The sequence below is a fragment of the Andrographis paniculata genome, unplaced genomic scaffold, assembly GCF_009805555.1.
Source record: "Andrographis paniculata isolate CXL003 unplaced genomic scaffold, ASM980555v1 Contig15END, whole genome shotgun sequence".
Taxonomy (NCBI): Eukaryota; Viridiplantae; Streptophyta; class Magnoliopsida; order Lamiales; family Acanthaceae; genus Andrographis; species Andrographis paniculata.
In genome coordinates this window covers 2,302,005-2,328,238 of record NW_026137435.1, presented here as the reverse complement: position 1 = coordinate 2,328,238, position 26,234 = coordinate 2,302,005, and the positions used below count along the sequence as shown (strand labels likewise).

Genomic DNA, 26,234 nt, shown 5'->3' with positions numbered 1-26,234 from the left:
ATAAAAATAATATTGGTACGGTATCATACCGAAATACCAAACTCTTCGAAAATTCATACCGATACCGTACCGAAAACTTCGGTACGATATCCATACCGTACCGAAATTTTTTATATTTTCGACACGATAGATAAGTCGGTATTTCGGTATATTCGGTAAATTTCTCCTATCCCTACGTCGGACGGAATGAGTAATTAACGGTAGCAAACAATGTGATGCTTTGTGATGATCTTACTATAATAACCAAATTGCTTATAAACAACTATCAAATAGGAACAATATGAAATATATATATATATATATAATAGAGTATGTGCAATTCAAACAAGACTCAAAAGCATTATAAAAGCAAGGTCTCTTCCTAGCAACTGTTGACAAACTAGAAAATAAACACAAATGAACATTTCAGTCAAGAGACAAGTGTCTTTAATTTAGAGAAGTATATACATTTTAATTAGTACAATTATCACCAAATAATTATGCAACGGATTTGAGATGTTTATCAGCACAATTATCACAATTATCGGCGGAGATTTATCCAGTACGTACTTTCGAGTAGTGACTGCGGGTTTCCACGTCATCCAAAAAAATATATATATAACTTAAACATGTATTTACAAACTCGGTTCAACGGAACGTAGCCCGCATGGATACTAGTATATATATGTATAAGTTGTTAATAAATTCACGAGCATCTATTTATATATGTAAAATATAAAGAAGTTTTCAAAAACTCCTATTTAAACAAAATTAAGTTTAAAAAAAAAAAAAAAAAAAAAAAAAAAACAAAAAAAAAACAAAAAAACAAAAAAAAAAAATTGGATCCAGACTCTAATAAATCATAACACAAGCAAATGTCCTTATTCAAATTCAAATTTAAGAAAAAAGAAAAAGAAATTTGAAAATATTACAACAACAACAACAAATATTACACCTTGTTAGGGACAATTCTAAGAGGGATCGCCTTCTGCAAAGTGAGCCCAAACTTCTCTTCCATGCCAACTTCCATAATTCCTTCCTCTAATTTCCATTCATAATCCTTCACCAAACTCGCAAGCATCATGTGAATCATTCGATGCGCCAGCGGCATCCCGACGCAAATCCGCCGTCCGCCGCCAAATGGAATAAGCTCGAAATGCTGCCCTCGAAAATCTATATCCTTATCTAGAAACCGCTCTGGCAAGAACTTATCGGCATCTTGCCACACACTCGTGTCTCTGCCAATGGCCCACGCGTTGATCATGATTTGGGCGTTCTTCGGGATTATGTAGCCATTGAATTTTGTGTCCTCCGTCGCCCTCCGGGGCACCAGCAACGGCACCGTCGGATGGAGGCGGAAGGTTTCTTTGACGATTGATCGGAGGTATGGAAGTTGGGATATGTCCGATTCTTGGACGAGTTGGTCAAGGCTTAGAACAGTTCTCAGCTCATGTTTAGCCTTTTGCATCTTGTCGGGGTTTCGGATGAGCTCCGTCATAGCCCACTCCACTGTGCTCGATGTCGTGTCGGAACCCGCAACAAATAGATCCTGTAAAAGAGTTTGATGTGATGTTTTATGATAAAATATAATGTATCTTTATTCTAGTGGCAGCGTAAGTATACATAGTAAGAAAATAATATATATATATAAATATATAACCATGTTCCTTTTTATTTTGTCATATTTGATAAGTAATTTAATACTCTCTTCGTTTCCGGTAAAATTTTTATTTGACTTTTGCAAGTAAGTTAAGATAAATTAATACTTTCACGTCAAATTAATTTTAATTTTTTTTTAGTTCGTCTGATAAATTTATCCCATTATTAATTTTAGAAAAGTCAACAAATCAACATTTAATTATTACCCTCCATTCAACGCGTATTTACAACAAATACCATTAACTTTATTACATTATTTGTTTATTTACTTTAATTTCCAATCAAATTTTCAAAATACCTCTAATTACCTCTCATATTTTTAATAAAATATTAATTTCTTGTAATCTCGTATTGAACCCAAATGGGCTAATTTTAAAGAACGGATGGAGTATTTTATAAAAAAAGTAAAAAGTAACGGTAGTTTGGTATTTAGTTGAAAATTATATTTACTAAAAAAAAAAAGAAATAAAAAGTTCCGACTTAGACAAACTAAACTCGTAAAATTAAAAATTTACTATTGAAGGGATGGAGTATATATTTAGTTGAAATTAATTTAAAATACTTTCTCCTTTCATTTTATAAGTATTTTTTTACTTTTTACATGGAATTAATAAATATTAATTTTGTATGTAAAAATTATTTTATTTTACCTTGAGGATGTGTAAAATTATTATAAGAATATTGATGTAAATAAGTATGAGTCTTACTGTATTTGTAATATGTAGTGATATTTGTACTTATTATTAAAAAATAAATAAATACTCTCTCTTTGGATAACCAAAAATGAAAAAAAAAAATGTATGCTTATCAACTAAGACTGATAGAGTATATGTTAAAATTTGTTCGTGTGATTTTGAAGATTTTTTTAGTAATTTTCAAGAAAATTCGGCCATAAAAAATTAAAATCAAATACTTATTTATTATATTATAATAAAAATTTAGTTTACATTAAAATTTTGCATAAAATATTATTTATATCAAATTAAAAAATTAATTTTATTTTAAAATTTACTATTCAAAATAAAAGCTAAATTCAAATTCATAACTACCACACCCTTAAAGACTATCTCAATAAATAAATACGTATATTTTATTAATTATTAATATAAATTACATTTATAAAAATATATAAGTTGTCTTGTTTACGTGTTTATGAATTTTAATTGATTTTTCTGATTATTGCTGAATTTATAATATTTTTGTTTGTAAATTTTTTATTGTGGTTTTGATTTTTGAATAATAAAATATGTTTTTTTAATAAAATTTTCCTAAATTATATTATTTTAGCTATGTATTTGCTGAAAAAGAAATACATATTTTTCGTTCAAAAAATATCTCATTAAATATTACTCTAATACCAAATTCAAACAAATTTTTCTTAAACTCAATCAAAAGAAACACACCTTGAATTTAAATAATTCTTCATTTGATATAAATAGATATTACTATAATATTTTGAATGTAAATTTATTTTATAATATAATATAAAAAAATAAAAAATAATTATATGATTTAATATTTTGAAGAGAAAAAAAAATAGAATAGTAAAAATATTATAAAAAATCTAAAAATAAGAAAAGAAAAAATACAAGTTTTTAATATCTTTAAATATATTTAACCTGTATTTATTATTTTAAACATGTCTTTGTCATTATTCATCAAAGCTCATTTTTATTTAAATTATTAAATAAAAACCTTTTGACGGGGTTTGAAAAAATTATAATTTGAATTTAGTATTAAAATAATATATAATATAATATCTTGTGAATGAAAAAAATATACTTCCTCCGTCCCGCAAGAAAGTTGTCATGACTTTTTTGTATGTTGATCTTTGAATATTAATTATTATATCAATACACTCTTGAAATCAAGAGAAAAAAAAAACAAAAATACGTTTGTTAGTCTCTTATAACATAAATACAATGATTTTTTTGAGTAAATTATTCAAATATAAGAATATTTTTAATGTTAAGTACAATAAAGCAAAAACCAAATGACAACCTTCTTGCGGGGGACGGAAGGAGTATATGTTTTTTTTTTCAGAATTCAAATGTGTGTTTGTTTGGGGGATTGGATTAGATTACCACTATTCATCCCATTTTTTCCCCCAAAAAATATCAAATTAAACACCTATTTTTTATTTTTTATATTATACTAAAAATCAATTTTACATTCAAAACATCACATCAACACCTATTTATATCACATCATATAACTATTCAAATTTAAAATTTTTACTATTCAAATTCCAACTCAAAATCCAAGCCCCAATCAAACACTCCTCGAAATTTGAAAGTTATGCTATAAAGAAACACTAATATCTATTCAAAACTATGGCATTCAATATTTGTTTATATAAGTATTTATTTTATATTCAAATTTATTTTTATTATTATTATTATTATTATTTATCATTACAAAACTAATCAAAAATTTCAAACCTTATCAAACACACGTCAGTCGGGTTTAAGTTGAAAGTTGTATTATGAAAGATTTATTTAATTAATACAATATATATATACATATATTTTATACAATATATATATACATATATTTTAATACAATATATGCATGTATTGAAAAATTAATAATTTAATACAAAATATATATTTTTTCCTTTTTTATATAATAACATATACTTTCTCATACCTAATATAACACCTAAAACTAAAAAACCAAAGCTAATAGACCCAATATATATGAGATTAAAAGAAATTTTGAACTACCTATTGAAATATTAATATAAAAAAATATATTTTTTCTGTCCCAAAACAATAGAGACGTTTGGGATTGACACGAAAATTAAAGAATAATAATATTATATTTATAGTGGGTGTGAATGTATTTTTAAAAGACCAAAATACCTTTACTCTATTTAATTATTGTAAAAAAATGGAAATAATTTTGTAAAAAGATGGAGAGTTAGTTACTAAAAATAAAAATAAAACTATTGTTTTGAGACGGACGAAAATGGCAAAACAGAACTATTGTTTTGGAACGGAGGGACTATAATATAAATGATCTCATAAAAAAATAAGTGTTTGTTGGTTTTGGCTCAAATTTTTTATTTGAAATTTAGTTTAAATAATATTTGGATAAAATATTTTATAAAAAAAAAATATTCCATCCGTTTCAAAACAATAGTCTCATTTCTATTTCCGGTAATTAACTTTCCACAAATTTACAAAATTATTCCAATTTTTTTACAATAATTACATAATGTAAGGGTATTTTAGTTTATTAAGAAACACTTTTACACTAACTATTTATATAATATTATTGTTCTTTAATTTTCGTGTCAATCTCAAGTGTCCATATTGTTTTGGGACCGAGGGAGTATATTTTTATTTAAAACTGGATTGTATAGTTTTTATTTAAAATCAATAATAAGCATACTTTAAAATTTTATATAAAACAAATAAATTATATACTCCCTCCGCTTGCCGGTAAATTTTTTATTTGAATTTACACGTGAATTAAAGTAAATTAATATTTTATAAATATCTAGTGTAATAAAATAATATAATATCTATTTTACTTTTGAAAAGTAATATAAAAAAGTAAAAAGTATGAATATTTTAGTATTTAATTGAAGAATATTTTTTTTAAAAAAAATAAGAAGTTTTTATTTTAACAAAATAAAATGGCAAAAGAAAATTTATCAGTGAACAGAGAAAATATATAATTAACATAAATTAAATAAAAAAATAAGATTAATTTGTTTTTTTATTTCAAATAAAATATATATTCTCCAATCTACACCCTTTTTAATAGAAATTCGTTAATTCATCACACAAAATATTAATTAAAATATTATTTTTTAAAAAAATCAAATTACAATCTGAAAGTAAGTACAAACCAAAAATACCTTTGAAATTTTAATTACATACATATTTATTTATTGAACAAATAGGAAAAAAAAAAAGGCTTATGAATAAATCTCAAGTGAATGTAATATTTGAAAAAAGAATTAAAAATATAATATTAATTTAAATTCAAATGGTACCACATCTTTATTTATTTATTTATTTATTCGCAAGAGAGACAAATGTGATTATAAATATATACTTCATTCGTCTCATAAATATAGTTTTAATTGGGTTGGACACGAGATTTAAAAAGTATTAATATTATATTAGCGGGTAAAAAGTATGGATAAAAAATTTTTTTACCCTTGTGAGTGTATTAGTGTAAAAAGTAGTAGCAATTGTGTAATAAAAATGAAAAAAGTATAGGTAATTTTACGATGATATAGTTATTTATGGAAATAAGACTATTGTTTTAAGACAAACAAATATAATAAATAAGATTATTTTATTACGACGGATTGAGTATTATGATTTTGCCTTAAACATATTTAGAGATATTTTAAATAAAATATTAATATATTGCTAAAGTAGTACTAACAAAATTTGAAACGACAACAAAATACGACCAAAGTTGGTTTAATTTTGAAGTCTCTATTTAAACACAAAGTCACATCAGCCGCCCACACGAAAAGGACATAGCACCATTTGAGTCCCGACCTTGTTTTATAGTCCTCCGTCCCACATAATTTGTCTTTATTTTTTATTTTCATCCGTTTCTGTCTTTTTTATTTTTGGAAATATAATTATGCGTATTTTAAATTTTATAATTTTCTTAATTTTAATTAAACTATTTACTTATCTTAATCTTAATCTATAATTATTTTTACTAAATAATAATTATTTTTATTAATATACTTCTTAATTACTTACTAATTATACTTTACCTAAATTCTCGTATCTACAATAATAGTCTCATATTTTTTGGGACGGAGAGAGTATATAATTAACTAATTATATAAATATATAATACTTTTTTTAGTTTCACCTAAATTATTTATATTTTTTATTTTTATTCGTTTCATATATAATGTATTATTTTTTAAAAAAAATAATTATATATTATAATTTCATTGTAAATTTTATACTATTTTATAATTTCTTTAATATTAATTAAATTAATTAGTTATTTTAATTTTAATATATAATTATTTATAGGGAAAAATTATTTTTGGTCTCAATATAAAAATTTTATCAATTTTAGTCTCAATATAACCAAAATTCATCATTTTTTGTCCCAATATAATAAAACCTTATCTTTTTTTGTAACACCGTCAACAAAGCGACGGAAAATGCTGACGTGAAAAGAAATCAAACTTTATATTTATATTTGAAGAAATTGTATAATCTTGCAAGTCCACGTCAGAATTTTTCGTCGGTTTGTTGACGGTGGGACCAAAAAAGATAATGTTTGATTATATTATGACAAAAAATGATGAGTTTTGGTTATATTGAAACAAAAAATGATGAGTTTTGGTTATATTGGGACCAAAATTGATAAGAATTTTATAATTTTAGTTATATTGAGATTTTTTTCCTTATTTATAGTATACAATAATAATTTTTTTAATACATCTTTTAATTATTTACTAATTACAATTTTTTAATTTCTCATTATATACAATAAACAGGATAATTAAGGTGCAATAGATGGAGTATCAAGTATTATTCTCTTTTACACAAGTGTATTGATTTTACTATATTAGTTTATTTATCTCAAAATATATTTAATAAAAAAAAAAAATCAATCATTTTGATTTTCTACTTTATTAATTTTCATTTATTTGTACCGCTATTGATATATCTTACATATTTTTACATTCAATTTATTTTAATTCAAAAGTTAATTACTAACTTTTAAACGAGTACGTTGATTTTGATTTGAAAATAAAATTTTGATTTTAAATATTATTTTGATATAATAATTTATAGAATCCATCCATTCTTGATAAATTATTTATATTACCGTAGATACATAAATTTATATAAAATATAATTAATAAATAATTCATAAGTATATTAGTAAAAATAATTATATATTTATAGTAAAATAATAAAATAATTTAATTAAAATTTAAAAAATATAAAGTATATAATTATATTTAAAAAAATAAAAAAACAAATTATGTAGGACAAATAAAAAAATTTGAACATTTTATATTAGATGAAAGAAATACTATTATATTTTTAATATGTAAAAAGTGATATGAAATTAGAAAACAATCAAATCCTTAATCTTGTCTTAAAAAATACTAATATGAAAATATAATACTCTTCCCTTCCCTATAATTATATGTATATATATTTGTCCACACAATCTATTTATATTAAATAACTTTATTTATAGACAATTTTATTATTTTTACTTTAATTAATAATCAATTTATTACTATTTATTTATTTATCATATCATTATTTTATAATTATTTTAATAATTTCTTTTATAAAATATCTACTTTATTTTTTATCTATATATTTTTATATTAAAATATTATTATTTTTTAATTCATATCCAATAATATAGTATAATTAGTCCAAAGCTTATTATCATTATTATTACTCTATCTATCCAATTTAATTTGTTTGTTTACCTTAATTAGCCACAAACTTTTAGGTATTATATAATTAGTAAATAATTAATAAATATATCAGTAAAAATAATTATAATTTAATAAAAATACTTATAAATTAAAGATTAAGATTGCTGAATGGTTTAATTATAATAAAAATTTTATAAATGATGAATTTTAAAATATGATTAAAATGTATAACTATATTTAGATAAAAAAAAATGAAACGATAAATTATATATTAGACAAATTAAGTGGGTAGAAGTAAATATTATTTATTGTTATTATGTGTGGTGTGGTGGGATAGTATGCGATCTTACCAGAAGTAAATGCTTCACGTGTTCAAGAGTCAATCCAGATTGATCTTCACGGTAGAATTCCAGCAGTGCTTCCAGTATGTCATTCCACACCGTCCGATCGCCGGCCGATTTCATCTCCACCCTCCGATCAATAATCTCGTCGAACACGGCAAAGCATTTCTCAAAGTAAGCCGTGTTGCTCTTCAAAATCCCCTGCGGATCCACCGCCCGGAGGATCGGAAAAAAGTCCGACAAGTTAGGTTTTCCGATGAGCTCCATTATCCCGCTCACAATGTCGCGGAACTCGCCGGAGGAGTGCGACCCGATCTCCGCCGCGTCGGCGGAGAACAGCGACGCCCACATCAGGTTCAACGACGTCGTAAAGGCCGCTTTCCCGACGTCCACGGCCCGGCCCGACTCGCAGCACTGGTCCACGTGTCCGACCAGTTTCTTCAGCTTCTCCATCCTCACGCCGCCGCCGGCGTCCAGGCGCTGGCCGGAGAACATCTTGTCCTTGCAGAGCCTGCGGATGGTGCGCCACTGGTCGCCGACGGGCATCCAGGCGACGGAGTGGGTGTCGTGGCGGAGGGCTCGGATGGCGTCAGGGGTGGAGCGGTTGCAGAAGGCTTGGTCTTGCTTCTGGAGGACGGCCCTGGCGGATTCCGGCGAGGATATCACGACGGTGCTCCGGCTGCCGAGTTTAAGGAGCATGATGGGGCCGTGGATTTGGGCTAGCCGGGCCAGGGACTGGTGGGGCTTCCGGCCGAGTGAGAAAATGTTGCCGAAGATGGGAAGCGGGAGGGGCCCTGGCGGGAGCTTGAGCCCCGGACCTCGCTTGAGGGCGCGGCGAAACCATAGGGCGGCGGCGAGAGAGATGAAGACGAGTAGTGTGAAAATCAGGTCCATGATTTTTTGAGTACTCAAGTTTGATTGTTGCCCAATTTATATATATATATATATAGATACATATAGAGAGAATTAGGCGTACCAACTATTAGGATGTGTTTGTTCGGGGATTTTTTTCAAATTTTATTATTCATTCAATTTTTTTCCTTTTAAAAACATTCAATCAAATACCTGTTTTTATTTTTTATATTATATTAAAAATTAATTTTACATTCAAAACATCACATCAACACATATTTATATCACATTATACAATTATTGACATTCAAAATTTTTACTATTCAATTTCAATCCAAAATTCAACCCCCAAACAAAAACACCCTTAGAAAATTTTGCTACGTGTTCGATAATACTTCGCTTGTACGCCTGCCATTAACTATTTTGCATAATTCTATTTAGTATTAAAAATATTTTTATATTTATACAATTTTTTATACAAATATTATTATATTAATATTATAAGACATTAATAATTTTTATCATTTTTTTAAACCTATACTATGATTTAATATAATAATTAATATTAAAAATTTAATACACAAAAAATAAATATAAATATTGTAAATTGACGGAGATAGTATATTATTTTTTGGTCGCTATAATTACATTTTTCTTATATGCAATCTATTAAATTAAATATTTTTATTTTAATAAAAATAATTAATTTGTTATTAGTTTTTTTTTATATAATTTTTTTTTTTTTATCGATTCTTTAGTAAAATTTTAAAATATTCTATTTTATTTTTTTGCTTATTCCACTCATATATTAAACTATTATTACTTTTAATTTTTGTGTCCAAATAAAATAGCATAATTAATTATTAGAGACTAAAGAGAGTTTTTCTATCCAAATAAAACGACATAATTAATTAGGGCATCTCCAACCCAACGCCTTTAACGGCGCTGGGTTGGTATTTTTGGCGTGGGTTGTCTCCAACCCAAGCTAAATCCAACGTTCAACGCCAATTTTTGGGTTGCTATATATATTTTTTAATTTTTTTAATTTTTAAAATTTAATTTTTATTTTTTAAAATTTTTAAAATTTTATTTTAAATTATAAAAATAAAAATTTGTTTAAAATAATAGGAAAATTTGAATATTTGAAAAATAATAGTGAAAATTAGAGTTATGGTTGGAGTAAAATTATCGTAGCAACTGCACATTTTAAGTTAAAACTGAATAAATAGAGTAGATGGATTGGAGATGGCCTTAGTACTGAGCAACAGAGGAGTGTATAAAATAAGTATTTAAATATAAATATGAATGCATGATATAAATCAAATAAACCATTTTAATGCAAAATATTGTACTGGCATGAATTCAAAAAAAAAAAAACGCATTTTTTTATTTGAATTTAAATTTTATATTATTTACATATAAATAATTATCTAGATTGTATCATATGCAACATGTTTATTTATTTGAGAATACTATTACATAATAATAATAATAATAATAATAATAATAATAATAATAATAATAATAATAAACTATTCTTTATTTGAAGTATCATAATATATATATATATATATTTTAATTTTTAGTATGAAGAATAAGACAAAAAAATCTACTAATATTTGAATGGTTTTTTAACCTTATTTTTACATTAAAAAAAAGTATCCCATTCTAAGATTATTTTTTATTTAAAAAAATATTTCGATCATGATTTAAGAAATCACTATAATAATTTATTTCAACAATTATCTTAAAATTTATAATTCTATGACAATGTATTATTATTGTATATGTGTTTCAAAACACCGCCGACCCGAAGAATTGGTTCGAAATAAGTTACAAAAGCAAAAAATAGTACAAGCATATGGTTTATATCTAAACAAGTCAAAAGAATAATCCAAGATTATGCACTGTCTAAATATTAATTACGAAAAATAAAGACATAACAAGATGGTAATCTTAATATTTTGAGGGATAAATTAGCATAATTATATTATAAAAAGTATATCAACACTAAATAATTAAGTAAAATTTTGGGCTTTATAGGAGGTCTGCGAATCCTCAAGCCTTTCTTTAGATTTGTCACTACTTACATATAGATACAATTGCTATTGTCTTGTATTGTAGAAGCCTGCTCACCCTATTGATTTTGTAAGAAACCAAAATAAAGAGAGAAATATAATACTCCTTCCGTCCCAGAAGAGATGTCTTGTTGGGAGTTGGCACGAGAATTAAAAAATAATAGTATTTAATTGAAAATGTCTATAAAGTAAAATGTAAAAGACTAAAATACTTTCGTTTTTTTTAAAGATTTTAAAAAGTAGGTTAGAGTAATAATTAGGAGTTGTTTGAAAAAGTATGAATAATTTTGTTATAAAGTGGGGGACTACGATTATTAAATAAGGAAACAAGACAATTGTTTTGGAACGGACGAAAATAAAAAAAACAAGACAACTCTTTTGGGACGAAGGGTATAATCAACAAAACAAAATCATAAAAATATCTAAGATCAAACAATTGTTTATATATCCTAATACTTACATATACCAAGATGTGAAAATGACTACATAAAATGACTATTTTACCCCTCCTACTAAATTACCTTAGTTATACGTACCGGTAATATTGTTGGCAAGTATGGCTAAATTTGTCAATTTACCCCTATACTGAAGATATTGTGTATTGTTGAGGTTTGTGTTTTTTCAATTCCATTAGTTAATTTGTAGTGATTTAGTTGTAGAAAATATATTGATATGGATATCATTTTGTAGATCGTAAAATTTACTTTAATACAATAATTTAGTTATAATATTTTAAATCTATGATATATTAAAAATGCATTTGAAACTAATGCAGGGTTTTTGAATTTGATGGGCACGCAAAACAAAAAATTGCGGCCGACCGGACGGCTGTTGAATACATATATTTATATTATATTATATTATATTATTTATTTATTGAAATTTTTATGTGAGCCCGACTGGACGGTTCACCTACTTCTCATGCGACCAAATCAGCCGTCTACTCTTTCGACCGACCTCCATAGCAGCCGACCTCCGCAGCAACCGACTTCGATATCAGCCGACCTCTGCAGCAACCAACCTCGATATCAGCCGACCTCTGTATTAGCAGACCTCCGCAGCAACCGACTTCGCTATCAACTGACCTCATTTGGTCTGACCACAGTCCAACCGACTGCGGACCGTCCGACTTACCTATCCGACTGCGGACCATCTGACCTGCTTATCCGACCTACTAATCTGACTGAGAATCAACCGACGGCGAACCAACCGACTGGCTCGCCCAACCTCCGCAGCAACCGACCTCGATATCAGCCGATCTCTGTATCGGCAGACCTCCGCAGCAACCGACTTCACTATCAACTGACCTCATTTGGTCCGACCACAGTCCAACTGACTGCGGACCGCTCGACTTACCTATCCGACTGCAGACCATCCGACCTGCTTATCCGACGTACTAATCTGATTGAGAACCAACCGACGGCGAACCAACCGACTGTGGACCATCCGACTGGCTCGCCCAACCTCCTTTCGCCCGACCTCCCTGTCTGCCGTCTCGTCTTTCTTCCCCCCCACTTCCTTTCGCCCGACCTCCGTATCGCCGTCTCATCTTTCTTCCCCCGACCTCCTTTCGCCCGACCTCCGTGTCTGCCGTCTCCTCTTTCTTCGCCCAACTTCCTTTCGCCCGACTTCCGTGTCTGCCGTTTTATCATTCTTCCCCCAACTTCCTTTCGCCCAACCTCCGTGTCTGTTGTCTCATCTTTCTTCGTCCAACCTCCTTTTCACGGACCTTTTTATATGTGTGCAACCAACCAATTTAAAAAAATATATATTTTTCTTTGGATAGTTTTTTTTCTATTTTATTTAAAAATTATTTTCTACAAAATGATATATATATACTGAATTGGTCGGATGACAAAGAGGAGAACCGTCCAGTAGGTAGTCGGTTGGGATAAAAAGATGAGATAAATAAATATAATAAATTATATAAATATATATTTTTTTTATATTTTTGCTACCAACCAATTTAAAAAAATATATATTTTTATTTGGATATTTTTTTCCTATTTTATTAAAAAAATATTTTTTACAAAATGATATATACTGAATTGGTCGGCTGACAAAGAGGAAGATAACCGTCCAGTAAGTAGTCGATTGGGATAAAAAGATGAGAGAAATAAATATAATAAATCATATAAGTATATATTTTTTATATCTGTGCAACCAACCAATTTTAAAAAAAAAAATTCTTTTATTAAAAAATTATTTTCTACGAAATGATATATATACTGAATTGGTCGGATAACAAGAGGAGAACCGTCCAGTAGGTAGTCGGTTGGGACAAAAAGAGGAAAGAAATAAATATAATAAATTATATAAATATATATTTTTTATATCTGTGCAACCAACCAATTTTAAAAAAAAAATTCTTTGGATAATTTTTTTCTATTTTATTAAAAAATTATTTTCTACGAAATGATATATATACTGAATTAGTTGGATGACAAAGAGGAGAACTGTCTAGTAGGTAGTCGGTCCGGATAGAAAGATGAGAGAAAGAAATATAATAAATTATATAAATATATATTTTTTATATCTGTACAACCAACAAATTTTAAAATATATATATTTTTCTTTGGATAATTTTTTTCTATTTTATTAAAAAAATATTTTTTACAAAATGATATTGTTGATGTATTTTTTCAACAATAAATTTTATACTAAAAATAAATTATTAATAATTATATTTTTTATTTAAATTTTATACTAAAAATAAATTAAATTTATTGAAAATTATAAATATGATGAACTAATCGATAACTATCATAATAAATATATACACAAAAAATTTATTATTTTATATTTTACATCATTTTCAATAAAAAAAAACTATTTATATATTTTAATAAAAATATATTATTTTTAAAATCTAACTGTAGTAAAAATAAATACTTTTATAACACTTTTACAATTTTCAATAACTAATAACAAAAAAATTTAAACATTCTAAACTCAAAAAAACATAATTGAATATATTAGAAACAAGAATAAAATAGAAATGTCCTCAATTGTCATTTTATGTATAAACAGTTAATATCAAACAGTTGTTTTACCAAACATTTTAATACAAACAGCTAATCGAATCAGCTAGTCAAACCAGCTAATTGAATCAGCTAACAGCTATTAGCTAATTGAATCAGCTAACAGCTAACAACTATCAGCTAATTGCCAAACATGCCCCGGATCTTTTGGAGTTTTATAGTAGATTAAAAATAATAATATTTTATTAGTTAGCGGAGGTGTGTAAGAGTTTTTAATATTTTTGTCCTTTAACTTTACGTATAAAGTAACTCCATGTGTAATGGTCTGATTGTAATGTAAATAAAATTAAAAGTATTTTGGTATTAGTGTATGATTTATTTATAAAAAAATAAAAAATGGATACTTTGAAGTGAAACAAACGATAATATTTCGATAAAATAATATTTTGAATTGGTATAAAAGAAGTATAATTTAAAATATTTTTATAATATATAAAATAATAAAATAAGGACGGGATATTTATATTTTTTGGCCGGACGTATCAAAACTCATAAACTACCCAGGAAGATCGCAAGGTTGTGCTTGTCATCTGTCTTCTTCCACCGTTTCAAGTAGACTTTTCCAATAGTTCCAAAATATTATTAAACTATTATTTAATTCGTATTATTTTGTATTTGAATTTTTTTTAGAGAAAATAATAAAATTGTGTTATTGATAATCAAAATAAATGGCATATATATATATATATATATAGACAATACAAAATAAACTCGTCAAAATAAATGGCGTGTATATATATATAGACGATATAAAACGAACTCGATAGACAATATAAGTATGAATAAGATCAAATCTAAATATAAATTTATTAAATATAAAATTAAATATTTAATATATTTCAATATTATTCATAGCTCCCGTTTAATACCAGATAAAACAAATCTTGGTTTCGTGTATAAAAATATATTATTATTCTATTACAAAATATCACCTTAAATTATTAATTTAAATAAAAAGTCAAATTAGATAATCAATTCCAAATAAAAATCAAACAAATTCTTTTTTTTTAATATATATTTTTAAACAAAATAATTTATAAATCAATTTAATCAGTTGATTTAATATCTATCACTTCACTATTCACTGTGGTTACAAAAGTATGTTCAAACCGATGAAAATCGAACAATTTTTTTTGAAATCATTCAAAATTTTGAATTTAATAGTACAAACTTTGGGAGTTGGTTTAAACTTTGAATAGTAGTTTTTATAATATATTTTGTGAAAAAATATAATGCATTTATTTAGGGTGTGTTTGTTTTGGGGTTTGGATTTTGAGTCGGGATTTGAATAGTAAAAATTTTGAATTTGAATAGTTGTATGATGCGATATAAATAGGTATTGATGTGATGTTTTGAATGTAAAATTGATTTTTAGTATAATATAAAAAATAAAAAATATGTGTTTGATTTGATTTTTTTGGGAAAAAAATGGGATGAATAACGGATATAAAACTCAAGGAAACAAAATTATACTTTCTTCATCGGAATTAAAGATATCCATTTCAATATTTTTGTATGTCTAAGTCAAAAGTATTAATTTCTTTTTTTGAACACAAATGCATCTCAATTATATACCAAAATACTCTACAAATGCATTTCAATTAAATACCAAAATACTTTTAGTTTTCATATAATTTCATTAAAATAGATTTTAAATTCACCTATCTATAAAATATTACTTTCTCTATCCCACATAAATTGTCCATATTTTCTAGTTCCGGTCTGTCTCACATAATTTATCATTTTTTGTTTTTTTTTGAAATATAATTATGCATTTTAATCGAATTTCAAATTACATAATTTATAATTTTCTTAATCTTAATCTTAATTATATTATTTAATTATCTTAATTTTAATTTATAATTATTTTTATTAGAGCATAATTTTTTTATTAATATATATTTTTAATTATTTATTAATTATACTTTATCTAAATTTTTGTGTCTAGTGGACAATTTATCCTAGACTAATAGAGTAATATACTTAAATCTGTTTGCAAAAATCAAATAGATACATTTGACTCGGATAGAGTATTTTTTAATAATATTTTAAATACAGATATGAAGAATATAAAATTTTTAAATAAACTTTATAATTAATACAAAATAAAATTATTTATTTAGTATTGTAGTTTGAAATGTTTTTATGATATGGGTGATGAGTAATTATATTAGTAATATAATAAATAATATTTTGTATTAGATTATTAAATTTTGTAAAATAATAATAATAAATAAGTAGAATATAAATATTATATATTGCCAATCTTATTAGAAAAAAATATTCTGTATGACCACCCTAATATAAGTCTACCAAACCTAAATAAATTTGACTTCTTGCTCATCATTTTATGGTATTTTAATTTATGTAATATATACTAGACGGTTATCATGCCGGTCAAATCATATACTCCATCCGTCCCATTTGAATTGAGTCCGGTGATTGGGTATACGATATATATTTAAGGTAATAATATTTAATTAGTTAATAATAATTAGTTATGATATTATCATATTATTCTTTTTTATAATTAATAATATTTATAGTTTTAAAGTAAATTTAATATATATAATTAAAAAACTTAAAATATATGTTTAAATATTTAAAAATTATATAGCAATTAAAAAATATATACAATATGGATATCATTTTATAAAGAATAAAATTTTCTATAATACAAGTAAATGAAACAAATATTTTTGTTTATTTATAATTAACATAAATCAATTTTATAAAATATGTGTAGTTTTAAATATAGATAAAAATATTTACTTTTTTGAGGAGAGAGATAAAAATAAATAGGTTTTGAGAGTGAGTCGTATGCCATTTATAATGTTGTATGTTACTTAGCTAATTAAGTTGATTTATATTTGTTAAATATATTTTGATATTACTAAAAATAGAAAAGTGTCGATTGTAATAGGACAGACAAAATAGAAATAGTATCAATTGTGGTAGGACGAAGGCAATACATATTAGACTGATAGTTCATTTTTTTATATAGAACAATATAATATGATATTGTACAGAACTATGTATTATATTATATAAATATAAATATAAATATAAATATATTTTATGTTAAAATTACTTATATAAATGTACTCCCTCCGTCCCAATACAATAGTCTTGTTTACTATTTTTGTCCATTTCAAAACAATAGTCTTATTTTCACAAATAACCATATCATTATAAAACTAACCTTACTCTTTCATTATTATTACACAATTGTCACTACCTTTTACGCTAATATACTCACAAGGGCAAAAATATTTTTTACCTATATTTTTTATCCACTATCAATATAATATCAAAATTTCTTAAATTTCGTGTCCAACACAATCAAGACTATAGTTTCGAGACGGATGAAATATTAAATAAAATTATACTCCCTCCGTCCGGCTAAAAAGTATACATGTTTCTATTTTGGGACGTCCAATTACAAAGTAAATATTTCATTAAATACCTTATTTTTTTTCACAAATACCTCTACTTTACATCACATCATTACTTTTACACCAAAAAGCAAAGACAAAAATGTCATTATATTACTTTTAACTATCCACTATAATTATAATACTATTATTTCTTAAACATCGTGCCAAAAATAATTATATACTTTTTTTTTTTTGGACGAAGGGAGTATTATATAGTGTCAAAATATATTTATGGTATATTATATTATAAAAAAAAGTATCAAATATTTATTGTCCGCCTTATATTTCTATATTGATTTAACAATATTGTAACTGAAACAATAAATACTAATTAAGAGAACGTCACTATCATGATTGTATCTTATTAAGATATCTCCGATCCATTCCTTCATTTTTGCAGTAGCTACAGTAAAAATGCAGTTGATCTACAGTAATTTTACTCCAACTATAAACTTCAATGTTTCACTCTAAAAAGTATATTTTATATATATTCATCTTTTATATTATTTTACATAACTTTTTATATTTATAAATTACACCACAATTTTAATTTATTTTTACAATATAATCCAAATATATATAATTACACATTATTTTTAAAAAACTATATAACTATATATCACTTTTCGAAAGGTAAAATTATATATCACTTTTTAAAAAAATAAAATTATACATTATTTATAAAAAATAAAATTATATCATTTTTCAGAAAATAAAATTATACATAATTTTTCAAAAAAATAAAATTACACAATATATTCCAAAAAAATAATAAAACTACACAAATACCACAAAACACCAAACAAACTTCACTCCAAAAATGGAGTGGAGTGTACAATGTTATGGAGTAACACTGTAGCGGGCTACAAAAATGGGGGAATTTAGAGGGGTTGGAGTTGCCCTAACGAATGGTAATCAAGTTCATGATAATTACACTAGATTGTTACTCCTCCGACATATTTTAGGTTTATTACGGTAGATACGAAAATTTAGGTAAAGTATAATTAATAAATAATTAATAAGTATATTAGTAAAAATAATTATTATTTAGGAAAAATAATTATAGATTGAGATTAAAATAAGTAAATAGTTTAATTAAAATTAAGAAAATTATAAAATTTAAAATTTAAAATGTGATTAAAATACATAATTATATTTCCAAAAATAAAAATGATAAATTATGTGGGACGGACGAAAATAAAAAATAGGGACAACTTATGTGGGACGGAGGGAGTATTATGTAATTTAACATTTTTTCTTAAAAAAAAATAAAATTATTTATTTATTTTATAAAATATAGTAATTAATTCAATATTTTTCATTTAAAAAATATTACAAATATATAAAATAAAGTTTCAAAAAGTTACAATTGTCATTGAATTTTGTGAGATATACATCCAAAGAATAATGAACTAGAAATTATATAGGAAAAACATTGGGTTGTGTTTGGTTTTGATTTTGATTTCATACTTGTCGAAGATTGATAATTGAATGCATAGTTGAAAATATGTATTAGAATAAAGTACATAATATATATCATGAGGATTTGTTATTTTTATATTAATTTTTTACTTTTTATTGTTTAATTGTTCAGTTATCTATAGAATATATATATATATATATCAATTTGTTTTGATTAAAAAATTTAGTTTTTATTTATTTTAGGGATAATTGGGCAAAAATCCCTCTGTCCATTTATCAATTGGGATTCAGTCCCTAATGATAAAAAATTTGTCTGCACTCCCCCTTTTTCCTTCTTCCTTCTTCTTCCTCCCTACTCGTATTTTTCTTCATTTTATTTCTCTTCGCACAAAAAATTCTTCTCAATCCGTTGTCCTCTTCCGTGAGCTCGAAAGCCACATCCCGCACAGGTAAGGTTCTTAATTGTTCGCCCGATTTTACATCGCTGCTTCTTGTCTAGTTCGATTGAAAAATTTCCTAGGGCACTCTCCGAATCCTGTTCCGGTTCCCTGTCGTCGGCGGTTGGTTGATTCGGTCGAAGAACTACCGAAGGCTGTCACCAGTTCCCTAGCCCGTATTTCTTGTTCTCCGGTGAAATTAGATGTACCAGGTGTGTTTTTGTGTCGGTTGATTCGGTCGAAAAACGACCGAAGGCTGTCACCGGTTCCCTGGCCCGTCTTTCTTGTTCTCCGGCGAAATTAGATGTACCAGGTGTATTTTTGTATCGATATCTTAGTTGGAAAATTATTATTTGGAAGAAAATGTTTGGGTATTATTTTGGGTGATTTTGATAATAAATTTTGTTGCTATTTAGGGTTTAAGGGTAATATTTATTTTGTGAAATGGGTAATTTGTTGCTATTGAGGATCAAGACATTACTAGAATTCCGTAAGAACATATGATTTTAGTGTATTTTTTGTAAGATTATCTAATCGCCCATACGACCTAATATAGTTCATACATTCATTGGTTGGATCGTTAGGTTCCGATGGACATGGAGCAAAGTAGTCTGAAATTATTAATTATATGTTCCTACGAAGGTGAGCATCATGTAATTCGTTTAGAAGAGGGCACCACGCTGGAGGATCTTTACCAGAATATATCGAAAAGATGGAATAAAGTGAGTATTGAGGCGGTAAAACTCCAATATATTGCACCTATTCAGAAAAGCTACGTGACGTTATTGTGTGACGATGATGTCGCCAATATGTGGAAAATGCATATCTTGTTAAAGGTAATGTTTGTGGATATGATTGCACGGTGTAGAAGCGAGCACCAGAGCGTGCCTCTCCGAAGCACGGTTGGACGCAGGTACGTTACTCATCATTTGTAATTAAGTAGTATTTATTAAACTTTGTTATAGAATGCAGTCACAATTGTTCCTTATGAAAGAATGCAGTCTGTAAGCACTTATAATGCAGTATGTAAGAATGTAGTCTGTAAGCACTTATAATGTCATGTTCAACACATCTAAAAACATATTGTTTATAGGTTACGTTAATAATTCTTTCATGATATTGGCATACAACAATACCGTGGTATATTGTTGCGATGTTGTTTGTAGGTAGTAAGTATCCACCTCCGCAATTTTGTAGTAGCGCGGTGCAGAACGAACCACTGAAGAGATTGTAAAGATATGTAGTGGGGATATAACATCTTGAAGGTATTTAACGATTTTCACTCCTTCTTTACACGCCACTGTCAATATCCTCTAGCAATCCGGTTTAGGTAGGTGTACCATGATCGATGCGTTGAAATTTCTATAACCCATGGCATTTATTGCATCATGTAGCCTGCTGCGGTGAATAGATGCAGTTGTTGTTTTAAATACCCTGGATGACACGGTAGGTAACCATAGACACCGTGGACATACTCGGTTGAGTAAGATGGGTACCCATGCTTTTCTATTTACGAAGAAAATATCTATTACCATATAAAATTAGAACTACTTACATCTGATATAATTTTCATTCTCATTATTGTATTTGTAATGTAGGGGTGAGGCTGAATGTTCGGGATTGAACGAAGATTGCGCAGATGGTATCTTTATTCCCGACGAAAGTACTAGTCTAATTGCAATGCAGAGATGCATTGTCGGGGAAGGTCAGACATTCAAGGGACCGCAGGAGTTTAGAAAGTTACTGAAGAATTATTCTATTGCCACTCAGAAACACTTCAGGTACCAAAAGAATGATTCGAGCAAAATTATTGCGGTGTGCATCGACAAAGGCTGTGGTTGGCGTATTTATGCATCCTTCCATGCTCGTGATGCATCATTCAGCAGTCGTAAGTGCAATTTACATCACACATGTACTATGAGTCTATTGCAATCAAGAGATCATCCAGCAGCTGATGCGAACTGGATTTCTGAGGTCTACAAAGATAAGATACGTTCTATGCCAGCGTATAAGGCATCCGACATCCGGGAGCATATCCAAACAGATTATGGGATTGACGTGAAATATCATAAAGCATGGCGTGGCAAGGAGAATGTGATAAGAGCAATTAATGGTGGAGGTAGAGACAGTTTCTCACAACTTCCGTGGTACTGTCATGCACTTCGAGAGTCAAATCCAGGAAGTATTATAGACTGCGAAGTTGAGCAGGCAACCAAACGTTTCCAGCGCCTTTTTGTTTGTTTAGGTGCATGCCGGTTGGGTTTTTTAAGGGGTTGCAGGCCCCTACTCTTTCTTGATGGGACACATATAAAAAACAAACACAAAGGGTGTCTGCTAAGTGCAATTGCAGTGGATGGGGATGATGGGATGTTTACTTTAGCATTTTCTGGTACGTAATTTGATATTAGCTACAGTTGTCATTTTTTTAGAATGCTAGGTATAGCTGTTCGTGTATGCTGTTTTCCATGCTCTCTTTAGGCACGTATGTACCCTTATACGTTGGAAACCTTTGTAGTTATTTGTGTTCTTATTTGTTGACTTGCAGCTGTGTCTACGGAAAATGATGAAAATTGGGAGTGGTTTTGCTGGAAGCTGCGATCTGTTTTAGAATGTGAGAGACGTACTGATTGGAAACAGTACACATTCTTCTCGGATCGGCACTCGGGTTTACTAAAGTCAATCTCGTGCGTCTTTCCCGGAGCACATCATGCGTACTGTCTCCGACACTTAGTGGACAACTTCCGTACCCAGGTATATGTACGTCAATATTAATTTGTAATGAACATCACTAGTTATGATCAGCCAAAAAATATCTTTTTTTAGGTTATGCGGAGATACCCAATGTATAATAAGAAACGATGGACCGCTGTCTTCAATAAGGCCGCCTATGCTACGTTGAGGAGAGATTTCGAAAACCACATTAGTTCTGTGGTCGAATCAATGCCATTGGCTAGGGACTTCATTACCCAATCACACCCAGAATGTTGGGCAAATTCACTATTCAGAGGCACTCGTTGGGGAATAATAAATAATAACATTGCTGAGTCATGGAATAGTTGGGTGAGATCCGCGAGGTCAATGCCATTCGTTGGGATGTTGGATACCATTAGAAGGCAAGTGATGGTAATGATGAATGAACGCCGCGAAAAGTCAGAGATAATGCACGGAAGGCTCTGTCCAAAACAGGAGAGCAAGTTGGCACTATCGTACATGGCGTCTCGACGGCTGCAGTGCAGTTCATCCTCTAGAACTGTATTCGAGGTAACAGATTGTAATGAAAGATACGCAGTCGATTTGGAGGCGCGCAAATGCTCTTGTCGAGAATGGCAAATATTCAGATTGCCCTGCAAGCATGCCTGCGCTTGCATTGAAAAATGCAGTATGTCAATTTATGATTTTTGCGAATGCTACTATAAAACGTACCAGGAGCCAATAAATCCCGTACCGACGCATGATATGGACGTGATTGTTGAAATTCAGGCGGACCAAATTCACCCTCCTCCGTCGTCTGTCCAACCAGGCCGGTCAAAGAAGCGAAGGTTTGAGTCCCAGCAGGTAAAGAATCCACGAAAATGTGGTCGTTGTGGGCGTCTTGGACATAATAGAAGAAGTTGCAAGCAACAAATAGATTAGCGAACCTTTTTTTCATTGTACATCTTTTTGGCTTCCAGGAGTATATATTAAGACAGTAGGTACGTATTCAATAGCTATATTGTAATTGTTTTTTGTGTCTCTAGGATGTAACCGGTTGGATCCACCGACTTATTTGCAGTAGTAAGTGGTATGTAGCCCTCTCACGCAGGTATATGATGAAGTTTTGAAGGTTCATAGTTAGATTCTGCAGGTATATTTTTCATGTACTGAGGCATTTGATGATGTAGCTCTGTAGGGACGGATGGTTAATGTAATATATAATTGTTTTGAAAGTACATGCTATCCTATTTTTGGGTCATTACTAGGAGGTATAGTTGTTGTATTAAACTCGTCATACTAACCAAGTGCATATGTCATACAACTTAAGTATTTGTTGATGCCTTCTTTAACCATCAACAATAAGTACATGCTATTTGAAGTAAAAAAAAAAAAAAAAAGACCGTTTCCCCAGCCACAGGTAACCAGGGCATACATAATTGCAACTGAAGTATAATGTCACGGTTGTTGTAAGTACGCAATAGCTTACAGAGGGTATATGAATAATGATTCCAACATATAGGGTTGCGGTCCGAGTACAAACCATATTTTATTTTGTTTATACGGTATTTAAATTGTATTACCGTGTAATAACTTGGAGGCGTAGTATTGATTAAAATTCAGCACACAGCTACGTACCAGACTTCCATATGCCACACAACTATATTGTGGTTATATTATCGTGTCTATTCTATTGTGTTCTAATTCAATTAACGGGTAAGCGATGTAAGTTTTATCTGTGGCCTAAAACACGCCATTCAAGATTATGGGGTTGACGAGAAACACTACCATGGTTAAGCCAATACACTCTTACCATCATTTCGTGAATATTTTAAGAGAAAAGGCCAAGTCCCCACCCGTAGGGTACCAGAGCATTTGAAATGGTAACAGAAGTATAAAGGCTATTTCCGTAGGTACATAATAGATACTATAGGGTATTTGTAGTAATGACTCCGTTACTTATGCATCTGAGCTGAGTACCGGAGTCGCTGAACGAGGTACACAGATTGCGTATGCGGGTATCTGTATTGTAGTTGTAGGTATCCTAGTTGTAGGTATAGTAGCACTTATCTTTAACCACGTGTTGCTTAGCATTCCGCAGGAAATAGTTGATTGTAATCTAGACGTTGGCCCACACACAATTACCAGACACCTATGTCCCGCACAAATATTTTGTTGTAATATTATCATGTTTTTTTAGTACTGTTTGTTTTAAATTAATGAGTAAGCCCTTGCAGTATCTCCGGTCGATTAAAACATGGCGTCCAGTAGGGTTTTATGAGAAACGCCGACACGGTTGAACTGATTCAAAGTGAACGCTATTTCAGTGATCAGTGCAAAAGAAATGACCAGTCCCACAAACGCAAGTGACTGGAGCATGTAATATATAAATTGAAGTACATACTAGTTTTCCGTAGGCACATAAAAGCTATCAACGGGTATCACCACACAACGCAGGTATATAATGAAGATGACAAATCAATCCACATAAAAGACATTTACCAATTCCATCACCTCGATACACAATGCAATAACTTCCCAGATCAATCCAAATTGAAGACATTAAAAAAATCCATCACCTCCACACAACAGAATAACTTCCCAGATCAATCCAAACTGAAGACATTCAACAAATCCATCACCTTGCCACACAACGCAAAAACTTCCCAAATCAATCCAAATTCATTACATGTGTTAACCTGCCCTATTTTGCATCACCCTCCTCGCCATCGCTCTCGTCCTCGCCCTCACCTTCACTGTCGTCATCGACAACACCGGCTCTAGATCTTTGCAATTTATGAGCAAGTCTAGCAATTGCAGTGTCTTTCTTCCGCAGCTCCACCTTCAATGCCGCAATTTGTTGAGCTGCTTCCTGCAACATATGTTAATAATGTCATATAAGAAATTATTTTATCCATTTACAATGGTAGCAACATTGAATAATACATTTACCTCTGAAGCATGGCAAATTGCATGAACAAACTTTTCTTCCGTGCCTATCCGATAGAATTCCTGAATATCTGACCGCTTTAGGGATGTCAATTCACCAACTGCATGAACCCTGGACATTGGACCGAGGCTATTCAGCCACCGAAAGAGACGCGGTACCTTCGGAAGGCCCCGTGCCTTGTCCAGAGTTGGGACCCTCTCATTGAACCAAGCCTGCACATATTGTAATAGACATTACTGCCAACAATAATACATATTGTGCAATATACCAAAATAAGTAAAAAAAATTAACAAATCCGATATTACATTGCTTACCAACAAACCCGCGGTGCAGCCTGTCAAATATTTTTTCCCGGACTTGAAGTCGCTTATAGACTTCAACAGATAACGGTGACTCGCGGGTCCCCACGCGTAGTCACCAATCGTACTCAGGTCTTCCACATACGGTAATAAAAAAAGGGCTACAGAATAATTCGCAGAACAAAATAAAATATTTGCAAAAACAAGCAAAATAAAGAGACGAGCAACATCCGCAACAGAAAGAGGCTCCAGCCCCTGCAACAGAGCCTCACGCAGCTTCTGCAACACCTGGCCGCGGGTTACAGAACGTGGCTTGCTCCCAAAAATCCGAACAAACCATTCGCTTTCGACCGATGTGTTTTCGGTCACGTAGACTCCTTTCGCATGTAGTCCTAAGACTACAGAATATTCTTCAACTTCAAACGGAAGCTCAATGTCACTTCCAATCTTGAAGGACATAGATTCCGAACTAAAGCTATTGACGAGGGCAACAAGTCGGTGCCATGGAAACTTCATTTTCGGGCAATCCAGAAAATGCCCGAACGGTGTCATTTTTATAGCTGTGATGTGTTCGTCTGTCATGTGTTGCTTCAGTTTGCCCAGCTCATTATGAAAAAATGGTAATGCAAATCGGCTGATTAC

At 29.1% G+C, this 26,234-nt stretch overlaps 2 protein-coding genes across 2 annotated transcripts; one reads left to right on the top strand and one right to left on the bottom strand.

Annotated features, from left to right (window-relative positions):
• Positions 1-830: 830 nt before the first annotated feature.
• LOC127260437 (cytochrome P450 76T24-like) lies at positions 831-9,281 on the bottom strand. Its single transcript, XM_051288173.1, has 2 exons — positions 8,395-9,281; positions 831-1,528 (listed from the first exon to the last, which is right to left on the bottom strand). Exons 1-2 carry the CDS (start codon positions 9,277-9,279, stop codon positions 929-931), a joined length of 1,485 nt encoding a protein of 494 aa, XP_051144130.1. The 5' UTR covers positions 9,280-9,281; the 3' UTR covers positions 831-928.
• Positions 9,282-18,664: 9,383 nt separating this feature from the next.
• LOC127260621 (uncharacterized) lies at positions 18,665-23,285 on the top strand. Its single transcript, XM_051288456.1, has 7 exons — positions 18,665-18,704; positions 19,736-19,864; positions 20,295-20,374; positions 20,489-20,565; positions 21,251-22,041; positions 22,198-22,403; positions 22,476-23,285. The coding sequence occupies exons 1-7, from the start codon at positions 18,665-18,667 to the stop codon at positions 23,283-23,285; spliced, it is 2,133 nt and encodes a 710-aa protein (XP_051144413.1).
• The last annotated feature ends 2,949 nt before the right edge of the window (positions 23,286-26,234 follow it).

Bases quoted from the DNA above. Each gene is read 5' to 3' on its own strand.
- LOC127260437 (XM_051288173.1), bottom strand. From the start codon at position 9,279: ATGGACCTGATTTTCACACTACTCGTCTTCATCTCTCTCGCCGCCGCC. The intron at 1,529-8,394 runs GTAAGATCGCAT...ACTCTTTTACAG, and splicing joins ACGTGAAGCATTTACTTCTG to GATCTATTTGTTGCGGGTTC.
- LOC127260621 (XM_051288456.1), top strand. From the start codon at position 18,665: ATGGGGGAATTTAGAGGGGTTGGAGTTGCCCTAACGAATG. The intron at 20,375-20,488 runs GTGAGTATTGAG...ATCTTGTTAAAG, and splicing joins TATCGAAAAGATGGAATAAA to GTAATGTTTGTGGATATGAT. The intron at 20,566-21,250 runs GTACGTTACTCA...TTTGTAATGTAG, and splicing joins CGAAGCACGGTTGGACGCAG to GGGTGAGGCTGAATGTTCGG.